The 13,512-nt window shown below is 38.4% G+C and overlaps 1 protein-coding gene across 1 annotated transcript in view; it reads right to left on the bottom strand.

Moving 5' to 3' along the window:
• The window catches only part of TMPRSS15 (transmembrane serine protease 15), an 84,249-nt gene that overhangs the window by 23,032 nt on the left and 47,705 nt on the right, over positions 1-13,512 (bottom strand). The window contains exons 16-20 of the mRNA XM_074945810.1: positions 8,651-8,740; positions 7,141-7,266; positions 6,521-6,661; positions 4,450-4,560; positions 1,453-1,585 (exon numbers count right to left, since the gene is read on the bottom strand). Coding sequence (XP_074801911.1) covers positions 1,453-1,585; positions 4,450-4,560; positions 6,521-6,661; positions 7,141-7,266; positions 8,651-8,740 — 601 coding nt within the window. The remainder of the gene's footprint in view (positions 1-1,452; positions 1,586-4,449; positions 4,561-6,520; positions 6,662-7,140; positions 7,267-8,650; positions 8,741-13,512) is intronic.

The raw sequence follows: 13,512 nt of genomic DNA, 5'->3' as shown, positions 1-13,512 counted from the left end.
ATATCAAATGACCATAAAGAAGTGCAGTAAGATGGGCCATTATTGCACAGAACACTGGTATATTACAAATGGACACTGGAGTTTTTGGGGTTCTGTGATAGCTCTTGGGAAGTAAGGAGGATGAAGAGCCAATATTTTGATAATGGGGACTAATATTTTGCCCATCCCTTAGTCACAGAAGATAAGAGAGGAACCTGCAGAAGTAGGGGACAGGATACAACGGCAGGACCCTCCACCACTTGGAGGCCAGGAAGAGGAGTGCTCCCACTCCTGAGTAAGCACTGCAGAAGGATTTGACCTGAGCTAAAAAGCACCGTGCAAATGCCAAGTAATATTATTAGGACTGATCCTTGCCATTTGAAGAAAGACTAATGCTGAAAGAACCTTGGAAAAAGCCTCAAACAAATAAAATGCAATTTAAAAAGAGATTTTAGTGGGTACAGAAGGTAGTGACTTGGAGGACCAACTTAAAAAACTTTATTTTTCAACTTATCAAGTGAAATAAGTTGGAAGTGACTTGAAAGACAAACATAGAAGCAGGAGTCTTTATTTTTTTCATCTGTGGCTTTCCAGAAAGATCTTAGGAAGATGACTCAATTTTTTCCCTGGCGTTCTTACACATTAAACTGCTTAAAATAAATTTAACTTACATTTTTTTCAGAGAACTCTTTCTAATGTCTGGCAACATACTACATGAACTCTCATGGGACTTTAGGAAAATTTACCAATACCTATAACATATTTTAAGTTTCTTTGATGAAATATATAAGATTTGGTTCCTTTTCCCCAGTTGGAAGTGGGTATAAAAATGTTACATTTTTTGACAGATGCAATAAAGAATATTGGAATGATCAAGCCACAGGAGGTTCATTTCAAGAAAGTGCTATATATAATAGTTAGAGACTTTTCCATACCACAGAGATTTGGGCATCAGGCTGGAAATCTCATGAAAAAAAAGGCTCTCTCATGAGATTTCTGGATTTCCTGGTTTTGGTGAGGTGAGAAACTGACAACATAGAGACAGCCTCTCTGGCAGTATTTTAGTTTTTCCAGCATTTTATATCCAGCTAGAACCTGGAAATCCAAAGGATAGTCTTTTAAATATATATCATTGTCATGCTCCACAGCAGGGATCGGCAACCTTTGGCCCGCGGCCCACCAGGGTAAGCCCTCTGGCGGGCCGGGCCAGTTTTTTTACCAGCCGCATCCGCAGGTTCGGGTGATCGCAGCTCCCACTGGCCGCGGTTTGCCACTCCAGGACAAAGGGGGCTGCGGAAAGTGGCGCGGGCCATGGGCCAAAGGTTGCCAATCCCTGCTCCACAGATATGTGCATGCTTCCTTTTTTGGACAATCCTGAAGTTGTTCAAACCACCTAGAGAAGAACAAATATGTTTCATATGCAATAGATGCATAAATGAGGTGCTGACAAAGACAACACACAACATTACTTACCCTAGTCCTAGCAGCTGACAAACTTTGTTTAGAATCTGCTCACTCCAGTAATCTGCACATACTGTAGACCAATTATTCTCAATCCTGAACTGTACCAATCCATTGATGCTTAGCGAACCATTAAACAGACGCACTGTGGACCAAAAAACAGACATATGGATTGGCAGCTAGGCTTATAATACTGGAAATATAACAGACAGCAAGCCAGATTCACTAGTGCTGGCAGAAGAAAGTGTAAATTACACAGCCTAGCAGCAATGAGGAACCCTGTGCCGCGGAGGTGACACAACCCAACAGGAAAAAGGGCATGCTACTGCCACTTCCTCTGGCATTTCTGACATGAGACAGAGTTTTAGTTTACAGCCAAGGGAATCTTAGGAATCTTGTCAATGGAAGCTATTGAGTTGATGTGCTGAAGCAGCAAATGCTCCATCCACTCTATCCAAGGCCCCTTCCTGGCCAGTATCATCCCCTTTTTCAAACTATTGTACAATGATTTAGCTACTCAATTTTCACGAAAACCAATTGGAGATTAAGTTAAAACCAGAGCTGACTGAAAACTGGAATTTTCATCCTGTGAGAAATTCTGATATTTCAACATTTGCTTTCATCGTTAATTGGGACTAAAAGTTGAAATGTCAGATTTTTTCACAGAGCAAAAAGTTAAAAAAATATTCAAGCTGGAAATGCTGAAATGCTTCGTTTTGGTTTTGTTCAACATTAAACTGCTTCTCCATGGAGTGGAGACTCACTGGAGCTGTAATCTGTTTAAGCAACTTTGCCCCTAGTGGAGAAGAACAGCATGAAGACTCCAAACTATGACTCTGGGCAGGCACTGCTGCAGCTCAGGCGATGAAAAATTATTGTCAGCCTGACCTGAAACATACCTATAACATATTGAAATGTTAAATTACATTTCAATTTTCCCAGTGGAAAAACAAACATTTTTCTCCCCACAAAATCAACATTTTCCATGAAAATTTCTGATTGTGTAGAAACCACATTTTCCATTAAAAAAAAATCTGCTAAATATTCCTGACAGGCTGTATCTATCACATCACACAGCAGAGCCTTGAGAATGTCTTCTTCAGTATGCAATTAGTAGAAGTATGATCCTTCTGGTATTCATATTGGTGAAATATATCATTACAAGGCAGAGATGATGTATAGTAACTCGTGACTGGCAAACCTAAAACGTCAGGAAGCTTGGATAAGCCCAGAAAACATTAGAGGCATCTTCACTGGGAGAGCTCCCTTTCCCTCTCTTCGGTCTCAGTCAGAACTTTCTGCCTTTCTTTTGACTCTCTTCCCCTTGAATATCCCCTTGAAATTCTTTATCTTCCCATGAACTACACTTCCCTTTCCCCCATCTCCAACAAGCCCCTGTAATCCCTGATTCACGCATGACTCTTAACAGATTCTCCTATTTCGGTAATGTTGGTAAGGGATGCAGGGAGTTCTGATACTGGGACCCAAACAACTGCTACTCTCAATCTTCAATATATTAACAAGCTTCTCTAGGTGAGAAAGGCTTTGGAATATGTTGACTTTTCTATGATCCTCGAGAAGCCCCAGGAACTAGAGTATTTGAAGATGGCAGTTAGTTTAGCTTGATTGCCACAGCTGATGAGATCTTGAAATGGGTTTCAGCAAAATTAGGAGAAATTTTGGGGACTAAATGGGGGCTAGTTGACTTTTCACTTCCTTTTGAGGCTTAGACTGAGGATAAGGCCAGTTCTTGGGGCGGGGGCGAGGGGGGGGTTGTTTTGTTTTGGTAACAGCTCACTCAGCCTTAGAGGTCTAACTCAATAGAAGGTGTAAAGCAATCTGTGCCAAAAACATCTCTTTGGGATCAAGTACGTAATAACAGGACAGGAAATGACTGCTTTATCCATATTTTAAATCTGCAATATAAATGGTTGAAAATCTTTTCCAGCTGCTCTTAGCTACATAATTATGTTCACAGCTTTTCCTGTAGGTGGAGGCTGCAGGTCAGTTTATTTTATGAAATTAGAAAAAAAAAAAAAGACAACAACATGCTCACACTCAAAAAGAACACAATGAAATAATGGAAAGAGTCAAATTCTGCTTTTGGATGCATGCACACAGTTCCAGTTTAAGTCAATGGGAGCTGCCAGCACATGTCTATGGTCATATCTTGGCCCTAGAAGTCTTCCTTAAACCAACCAAAGGCAACAAAATGTGTATCTAAGTCTAAAAGCCTGCCCTTAAATGTTACCATCTGTGGTCTACAGCACTTTGTCAGAAATAGCAATTTCATTTTTTGCCAGACCCAACATGATTTTAACATAGTTTTTGCATATAAATGGTCATTTGGAAGCTATTATTTCCATTTTACGTGAAACAAAACTATGTACTGTGCATTTAATTTTTTATTATCTTCACTGATGGTAGCATGTCAGCAGCTGTTGCTCTTGTTGTCATGGTAACCTGCACACGTGAGCAGCTGTGAAAAGCAGTCATAATGCTGCTCCAACACCTGTATGAGACAGAGGCTAGGCAAGCTCTGCGGGTCAGGCTTGGGAGCAGAGGTTTACAAGCAGTAATTACGTTGCAGTAACCAGCAGTCAGACTGGTTTTCTTAGAAGAGAAATCTGCCTGTGGTAGAACTAACTGTACAACTGAAAAAGAATATTCTCCTGGCATTTTAAGTAGCCTACACCTTAAAGTGTTGAGGACACTCCCTGCTTTCACAGGGATATTTGCCCATTCAGATGCAATGTCACAGAATGACTCACTTTGTTCTCTCTCTCTGACTTCAAGTCAGACCTTCAGCTTGTGTAATTTGGCACAGCTCCCACTGCAGTAAACGGAGCTATGTCAATTTACATCTGCAGAGGTTCTGCCTCTTTACATTCGTTCTTTCTTGAATGGTTATTTCCTTTAATAAAAAAGTAATAAAATAAAAAGAAAAGAAATTATCATTATTGAAAATACATGTAGTGCTCTTTGGGTAAGAGGAAAACAAACACTTACCACACTCTGCTTCATCAGAGCCATCTTTACACTGCCATTGTTTGTCGCAAAGGTTAGCAAGGGGTATACATTCCCCACTTCCACACTGATAATCATTGGGTCCACAGGGTTCTGCAGAAAGATTTGGTCAATGAAGGAAACAAAACCATAATCAGAGAGTAAGACTAATCACGCAGATCATCCAACCTGACTGAAGGGACAAAACTGTGAATCCAGTGATGAAATGAGCAGGGGCTCTTCACTGGTATCTTATTGTTATGGAAACACATGGGTTTTTAAAATTTATACAAAGAAGTTAAATGGAAACAACTACATGGTAACATCTCTTAGAGTTATTATTAATACTGTTTACTTACTGGTGTTCAATTGTTAAATACGATACACGTCTGAGGGGTGAGAAAGGAACATAGACCATGGGTGACATTCTGGTCCCACTGAAGTCAATGCCAAAAGTCCCATTGACTTCAATGGATTTAGGACAGTTTTCAAAAGGGAGTAGAGATTTTGGGTACTGGATGCTCTGTGCTTTCCATAAATCAGGCTTCTTTAAGGCATCTCAAAAATTGGGCACCCAAATCTGGAGACACCCAAAATCATGAGCCACTTTAAAAAAAAATCTTGTTTGGGGAGAAGTATTGCGGGGGAATGGAGGGGATAGGAAGAAAGGATGCATGCACCAAGCTAAGTGTAATCTAGTTCAGCCTACTACATAAGAGAAAAAGGTTACATTCCTTCAGAATATACAGCACCATTTGTTTTCTCTAGTTAATATCACTTTTTTGAATTGCATTGCTTACAGATTAAATTAGGGAGCAAGGAAATGGAAAAAACTGCCTAGTCTATTGACAAGCGTGTTTACTTCAGTTTACCTTGCCTTTCTGGCTACTGTAGCTGAAATTTTATACCTTTGTTTAAGGGGAATCCATTGTTTTGTCTTTTGGTAAAATAAGGGATATAATAATCAAGGAGAGTCATACAAACACATCTGGCCTTTGACACAATATTGATTAAAACAATTATACACACAATGGGCCAGGTTTCCAAAAGTTCTTTGGATCAGATTTTCAACTGTTCAGCACCCACAATTAGGGCCAAATTTTCAAAATAGCTCAGCTGCTGCTCACTGCCAAAATCTTTTGAACCACTTTTGGGAAGAGCAGTTATTTGCCCATTCCCAGTAAACAAAAAGACCTGGATTTTTAAAGCACCTTAAAATATAGATAGGCACCACATAGGATTTTCAAAAGTGCCTAAGCACTGAACTCCCATTGATTTCCGTGGAAGTTAAGCACCTAGACACGTCTGAAGTGGCAGTTAGGAGATTTTCAGAAGTCCCTAGGCACCTATTTGCACTGTTAAACACCTAAATACCTTTCAAAATCTGGCGCATAGTTACTGTGTACACTAATCTGTTCTTATTTATCAGGTCCACATTAAATATTTTATAAAAGCTTCCTAAATACAGCCCGTGATGGACCAAAATGACTCACAAAGAGCTATTCTGATTATTGGGCATGAACATAATTAATACATGTTGGCAACTTTCCATATATTTATTTTTATTAAAAAAAAAGAAAAAAATTATTGTAAACATGACAATACTGAGTCAAATTCTGCCCTAAATCCAGTGGTACTGCATAGAGTTCTAGACAGTGCAGAATTTGGCTAAATTTAATATTTTGTTTAAATGATAAAAGAAAAGGAGGACTTGTGGCACCTTAGAGACTAACAAATTTATTTGAGCACAAGCTTTCGTGAGCTACAGCTCACTTCATCAAGTGACCTGTAGCTCATGAAAGCTTGTGCTCAAATAAATTTGTTAGTCTCTAAGGTGCCACAAGTTCTCCTTTTCTTTTTGCAGATACAGACTAACACGGCTGCTACTCTGAAACCTGTTTAAATGATGTTACAGTGACAACAGCTGTTTATGATCAGATAATCCAAAGTTTAGACTGATGTGCTGCGTGCTGCTTTTACTGTTCCCAATTTCATATAACTTTTTCTACAATCTTAACTTTGTTAGAGCATAATTGTGTCTGTTTAAATCCAACAGATAGTGAACTTTACTCACGAGGCATGCCAAGATTATAACCAGAAGTGAAATTTGCAAGAAATCCTTTCCGAGTTCCGGATTTGTTAGTAATGAAGAGCACTGTCATCTGGTTAGTGGTGGAGAAGACATCTGGAACAGGGTTTCGTCCTGTATAGACAGCTATTCTCAAGGAAAAGATAAGTACATTGCAGTGATGTGTTAGATGGATTGTCAGATGTTTTGGGATGCCGTAGGATGAAAGGTATTACATCTTCAAATTGAGAGATAGCAACAGCAACATATGGGTAGTAATTATTTCCCAAGCCTCCCACATCCTTGCAGTATTTATAACAAAGGTATATTTTCCAAACCTGACACATTAATATAGCAGCATAAGCCTTGATCCTGTCAACACTTACACGTGTGCTGAGCTACAATGGGAGTACTCCTGTGTGGAAAGTTAAGCATGTGCATAAGTCTTGACAGGATCACATAATCAGAAGGCACGAGGATATATTTAATTTAACTCCCAAGTATCATGGATCATCCCAAAATACAGATAAAATTAGAGACACTTAATTCCTTTTCCATCATGTTGATCAGATTGCTAAAATTGTCCCTGATTTCATTCATCATATAATTCAATATGTGGTACTTGCCTAAAAACAAGGAATCCGCTCCTCTTCCATCTCTGATTTCAACGACATCATAGATATTTTCCAGCTCAAAATATTGAAAATGAAGCTGAATGTTTTTTCCTTTTCCAGCATTTAAATACCACACACCTAGAAAACAACTCCAATTAAAAACAAATAAAAACAAACAAAAAAAACCCCACATGCTTTATATTTACGATAGTATTTGCATTTTGACAGGCCATGAGGAAAAAGATCTAGGGTAAAATTTTCAAAAGCACCTCAGTGATTAAGAAGCCTAAATCCTATTTTCATCAGTTACTAAGGGTCATATTTTTAAAGATATTTAGGGGCCTAATTCCAAGTGATCTTTCTTGTCACTTAAATTCGGTGCAATAGTATCAGCATTATTTAATTAAGAGAATCATATGGCATAGGTCTGGTCATTCCAATTATGCTCCTTCTATGGAAAAAGACTTTGCAGCTTGGGGTGTATTGAAGGGAAAGATTTGTTTGACAGAAAACAAACAAACAAAAAAAGATTACATGTACTCTTTCTCCACAAAGTGAGAACTCGTGACCAGAATTGCTTAAGGACATATAGAGCAGCATAAGTAGGATGTAACTGGCAATCTTTTTCTGAGAACCATGCAATGCTCAGAACGTCTTGGATCCCATACTAAGGCCCAATTCAACAAGGTAATTAAGCCCATACCTAACTTTAACCATGGCCTCACTATCAGTGACCTCAGTGTGACTACTGCACATGCTTAAAGTAAGGCCACGTGATTAAGTATCTTGCAGAATTAGTGTCTGAAAGTAGGATACCATACCTTAATGTGACCAAAAAAACCCAAAACAAAACAGGATTTGATTTCATGTGATTAGCACACCAGAGAATTCACACAGCTCTCCCACAACAACTGAACAAAATTTAAATTTAATTGAAAAGCAACAGTGCTTTCTTCTTCACTTCAAGCATCAGCAGCAAATATTGTACATTATCAAAACATTGTGGCCTCATTTTCTTCTGACTTACACCAGTTTTACCTCCATTAACTTCGGTGGAGTAACTCCTGATTTACACCACTGCAAGAGGAGAATCTCCAATCAAAACCGCTCACAAAATACACATAAATGTTCTTCCACATAAAATATTTTAAAATTAATTATTTTATAGGAGGTACGATTAAAACGCTGCCTGCAGGCCACATACAGCAAGCTGACAGAGTTCTCCAATGTGGCCTGTTGCTACCCTCACTGCTTTTAGACAGACTACAAAAACGACAGCTCCCATATTGCTGTGGTGTGTGCACCAGAACTGAGAGTGGATGCAATCTTCTTCACGATTTATCAGCTAGCTAACTTCCAGTACCTCAGCCTCCTGGCAAGTTGCCAACACGGCTCTCAATTAACAGTTATCCAATTATACAGCAAGGGTTCTTCTCCTTCCTCACAGCACATAGTTCCTATAATCTATTTCCATTTTTATTGTACTAATCCTCCCCTAAGATCTGGGGGAGAGGAGACTTACAGGAAGCTTGGTGTGGGTAGTTGTTCGGGAAATTTGTAGAGCTGAATGTAGTATTTGGTTCCCAGAGTTCAAATGGTCCCCCACAGTTAGCTAAAAGAGAAAGAGTTTCAGAAATATGTCACCTATTGCCTCTTTGTGCAACCAATTACCTAGAAAGATCATGTTCCAGTCTATAAAATTACAGGTCATATATTTAATGGTCACTTAATGGTATTTCCTTCTGCTTTATAGACCTGGAAAGAACAGCAACATTTTTATAAAGAGAATGAACTTGCATTCAGCTTTACAGTAACAGTATGAAGGTTCAGAGCCAGATGGTGCTATTAATATACAATTGTGAACCACGGGCAGTGAGGAGTCAATCAACCCCAGTGCAACCACTGAGTCTCAGGGAAGCAGAGTATCTAACAGAGCTCCTAGGGAATACAGCAGCTGCTCTTCTCCTTAAGAAGATATAATATGCACTACTGTCCAGAGCCAGTCAGCTCTGCTGGCTGATGCAGAGCTGGGCAGTACTGCGCTTCCATCAAAAGCCTTTTTGTAGATTCTATTGCTTATGTGCTTCTTGTGTTCTGGGGAACACAAGTGCTGCAACTGTGACCACTCTTGGTGAAGCCCTCCCCTTGAACTCTGGCAGAGGAAATGGTCACGATCTGTCCCTTATTTGTTGATCAAGGATTCCTAAGATTACATGAGAGCAGAGCTTGAAGGCTTTATACATGAAAAGTTTTAAACATACACTGTATTGTTTGGCTGTACAATATTTTAAATGCTTGTCATTCAAGATTTACAGCAAGAAAAACCCACAAAAAATTACTGCAAACCTTGGAATTTTAGTTAGCAACATCTCTCTGTCATTTACTCTCTTTCTAAATATCTTTGTATTTGATTTGCTAGCCTTGGAAAATACTTGATGGTCTTAGACACAAAGGTCCTTTCCTTTCTTTGTCCACTGAATAAATTAATGGAGACCATGTGGAACTAAAATGACAAAGTGGGTCAGATAATTAGCCATTTAAAATTTGTCATATATATATATATATATATAAATAAAATGACAAATTTTCATATATATGTGAAAAATAATGCCAAGAAAATTTTTTGGGAAAAGATTTCATGCTTTTTCATTCAGCTTTGGCCATAATTAAAGCATTAGCCTACCACAATATCTTGAATGATTTCCTATACTTCTGTATTGCACTCTTGTTTAAATACCACAGTAAAATTCTAGGGCTGAGATTTTCAAAGTCGCCTAAGGAATTTGCATACCCAATTCCCAAAGGAATTGAGTTTCTGACTCTTGTAGGCAGCTTTGAATACAGTGAGCTATTCCAGAGCATCCCTTACCACACTGTACTGCCAATCACTGGTATTACCTGTAAAAAGGAAAAGCCTGCCAATCGTTGGCTAAGGCCATGCAAGAGATGGAACAAGGGATGTAGACTGTGCAGTGAGCTCTGGAGCTCTGTTGCCAGCACATGGTAGGATAGTTCCAGATGATGATGAGAAGTGAGAAGAGAACTGTGTTCTGGAACTCACTTTAGTGCTCATCCAAAAGGATCACTTGCAAACACCTCTACCCCTCTATTGCAAACTACTAACTGGAGCATGTACCCCAAAAATCAGGGACCTGACTATACTGCCAAACTGGTGGATCCTGCCCTAAGAGACCAGTGTGGCAGCAGATGTACTAACCAAGGCCTGTGAAAAGCTTAGAATTATTATTAGGAATTGTTATAATTGTGTTCAATAGAGCACTAGGAGTGTATCCTTCCTTACTCCTATGCAGATACATTGGTGGGTGAAAGGAAGAATTCTTCCCCAGTGAGCCAATGAAACACAGGGAAGATTTTAGCCCAGACCACTTAATATTACAAATTATCTAATCTAACCCTATAGGAAAAGCTTTAGCAATGCTTTCAATAGACCTTCTGAACCTATTTCAGTGTGTGTCTCCCTGCCACAAAGAACATTTCCTCAAGCCATGAGATTTTCTCTCCCCTCTGTTTTCTGTGCAGCTCCTTTCTTCAGGGCATGAGAGGGAACCTAGCTGTCTTGCATGGCAGTGCATAAAACTAGCTCTGTTCTTCTATTTTTAAGATGAATAATTCAACAGGCCACAATTGGATTATGCTTTAAAAGAGAGCATTGAAGATATGCCATTATTATTATTTCTATAGAGCCATAAGTGTGTATACCACCATGAACCGTTGGTATACCACCATAGGACCATTTGCTGATGTGAGCTTTTATTTGTTTTATGACACTGCACTCTCCCTTCATTCCTGGACGCACAGCTAGAACAGAGGACTCAGGTCAGGAGACTTAGGCTGTAGTCCCAGCTCAACTACTGCTTCACTGTGTGACCTGGAACAAATCATTTCACCTCTCTATGCCGCAGTTTACCCATATGTAAAATGGAGATGAGAATACTTATCCACCTTTTTAAAACACTTGCAACTTTTTGGATGAAAAGGGCTATGTACGTGCAGGGTATTATTATAGTGTGACTATACTGAACAAGTGTAGGGGTTACTTATAAAGGTTTTTTTTTAACAGAGTTTTGAGAGCTCTGCATGTGGATCTTAGCCTTTCAAAATATATTTTAATAAAATATGTTAAGGTGAGTAGTCAGGACCCTGTGAAAATACATCCAGACTTCAGTGGCGTTAGTGAGCCTGCCAAAATGGATAGCACTCGTAGTATTTATACACTAAATGGAAGAGTTTCGAAAGGGTCACTGCTTTTAAATATTTAAGAGCTACTATTTTAGATAAATTTCAAGTATAATTTCACATTAAACAGCTGGCTAGTAAGATATCTTTTATACTTGGTCTAGCAAGATATATTACAAGCTGTCTAGAGACAAATGACTGTAAGGAATTGGCAGAAGCACTTACAGTATCTGCTATTCTAATTATGATGATACCATTTACACTAATGGTGGTCCAGCTATTTAGAAAAGATGGTATGTATTCTGTAATAAAGCAACAAAAGACTTGTATTATAATGGATCTTTAGTATCCCTGATATGCAGTGTTATTAGATAAAAGGGCCACAACTACAGAACAAGCGTACAATGGGTGATAGTTGAATTTCTCAGATACTTATGGCAGTTACTTTCACTTCATTGGATATCTATTAGCTCATTCACATAATCTTTCTAAGTGCTAAAAGTAGCCATTTGTCTTTTCCATGGAACAATTTTTCTCATGAGTTATGATCTGACAAAAAACCTACTCTATAGACAAGACATATACGAATTGTGTGTGCATGTGTGTAAAGAATAGAATATTTGAAGTGATAATATATATATCTTCTTGGTTGAAACTGGCTCTCTGTTTCTCTAATAATACTATTTTATCTGCACAGGATAAAATTCTTAGAGCCCGCAGCTTGAAAAGAATGCACCATCCTGCACACCAAGAAAAAAACCATCCAATTAAAGATTTTGGCTATAATAAAAAGCTACATTTGTAAATAAGTCGCCAATTCCAGGGTTTATGATTAATGCCAATTGACTAAGAAACTTTCACGCCTTAATTTTTTATGGAGATGAGGGATCTGGAAAAAAACAATACATATTGCAATATTCTGTTTGCTTGGCAATATCTGTCTGATCTTTGTTTGTTTTACAAGATTTTATCTCTTCTAACATTCACTGGCCCAAACTTTGCCCTTAGTCACATCCCATGCAACCCCACTTAAGTAAGTGGGGTTCTTTTAACTATGGGCAGAAATTGAGCTGCTGTCTCTGAGGATGTGAAACTTACATCGTCAAAACTATAAGGGACCAGCAGAAATATATGGAGGTCATTCTCCATTAGTGACTGGTGACCCTACAAAGATTAGTACATTCATTTCAGAGAAGCATCTAAACTTTGGCATCAAAATACATTTACCTCTTCAGTCTGCAAAATTGAACTAAAAATCTCCAGACAAGAAGCTCTATGAAGTGAAGAAAAAGCCCAGAAGAAAATGGCATTTATTGGGATATTTCATCATTTCCATTTGGCAAACTTCATCTGAAGAACTAAAGATGAGAATGATAATGAAGGAGAGGTGATAAAAGATGGTTTATGTCTGAAATGTATTGTTGCCATATCTTTTAAGTATACCTCATTTTGAGGGATTTTACTTATTTTTGTCCCAGAGTTACCTATGATTAAAACAAATTTGGTGTCTCCTCACTTCTATTTTTGACAATTATTTACAACAAAAATAAAGAATATTGAAATTGAGGTTACAGGAAGAGTCATTTACCCTAAGGGAGGGACTCCCACTATACTGTAATTTTCCTGCATGGAGAATTGTTGTGTGTACCTATTTTTGGTCTTTGCCACTCATTGCATTCCACATTTGGGCCTCAGTGGTTAGAGAGGGATGACCATTGTAGAAGGGCAAACAGTGAAAGAATGTGATCTTAATTACCTAATATGCAGAGCACTGTTTTTTTCATTGCAAGTTTAGCAAAATTAAGCAATGAATTCCTCCACAGCCACTTAGAGACCGCCTGCACAATGGGAAAGTTCCTGTTGAGATTGTCCACAAAATTCTCTCAGGAGGAAGCTCTGGGACATAAGGAATGGCTTAATATTTTCCTTTGATAGCCCTACTAAATGGGTTCCTATTTGCCTATTATTCTTGGCAAGAAAATTAGAAAGTTAGAAAATATGTCAAGTTAGAGTTATGGTTCAAAGGGTTCATAGGGAAGTCTACTTTCTATAGATAGGATCAACAACAAATGATGACACTAGCATTCTATTATGAAACACACACACACAGATATTTCAATAGTTAATTGGCTTTCTGAATCAATATCATCTGATGGTTTTAGCAGAGCAACAACGGCTACCTTAAAA

Source organism: Natator depressus, chromosome 1 (assembly GCF_965152275.1).
Source record: "Natator depressus isolate rNatDep1 chromosome 1, rNatDep2.hap1, whole genome shotgun sequence".
NCBI classification, from domain to species: domain Eukaryota; kingdom Metazoa; phylum Chordata; order Testudines; family Cheloniidae; genus Natator; species Natator depressus.
The sequence above is the reverse complement of the archived record's forward strand: the minus strand, read 5'-3'. Positions and strand labels throughout refer to the sequence as shown.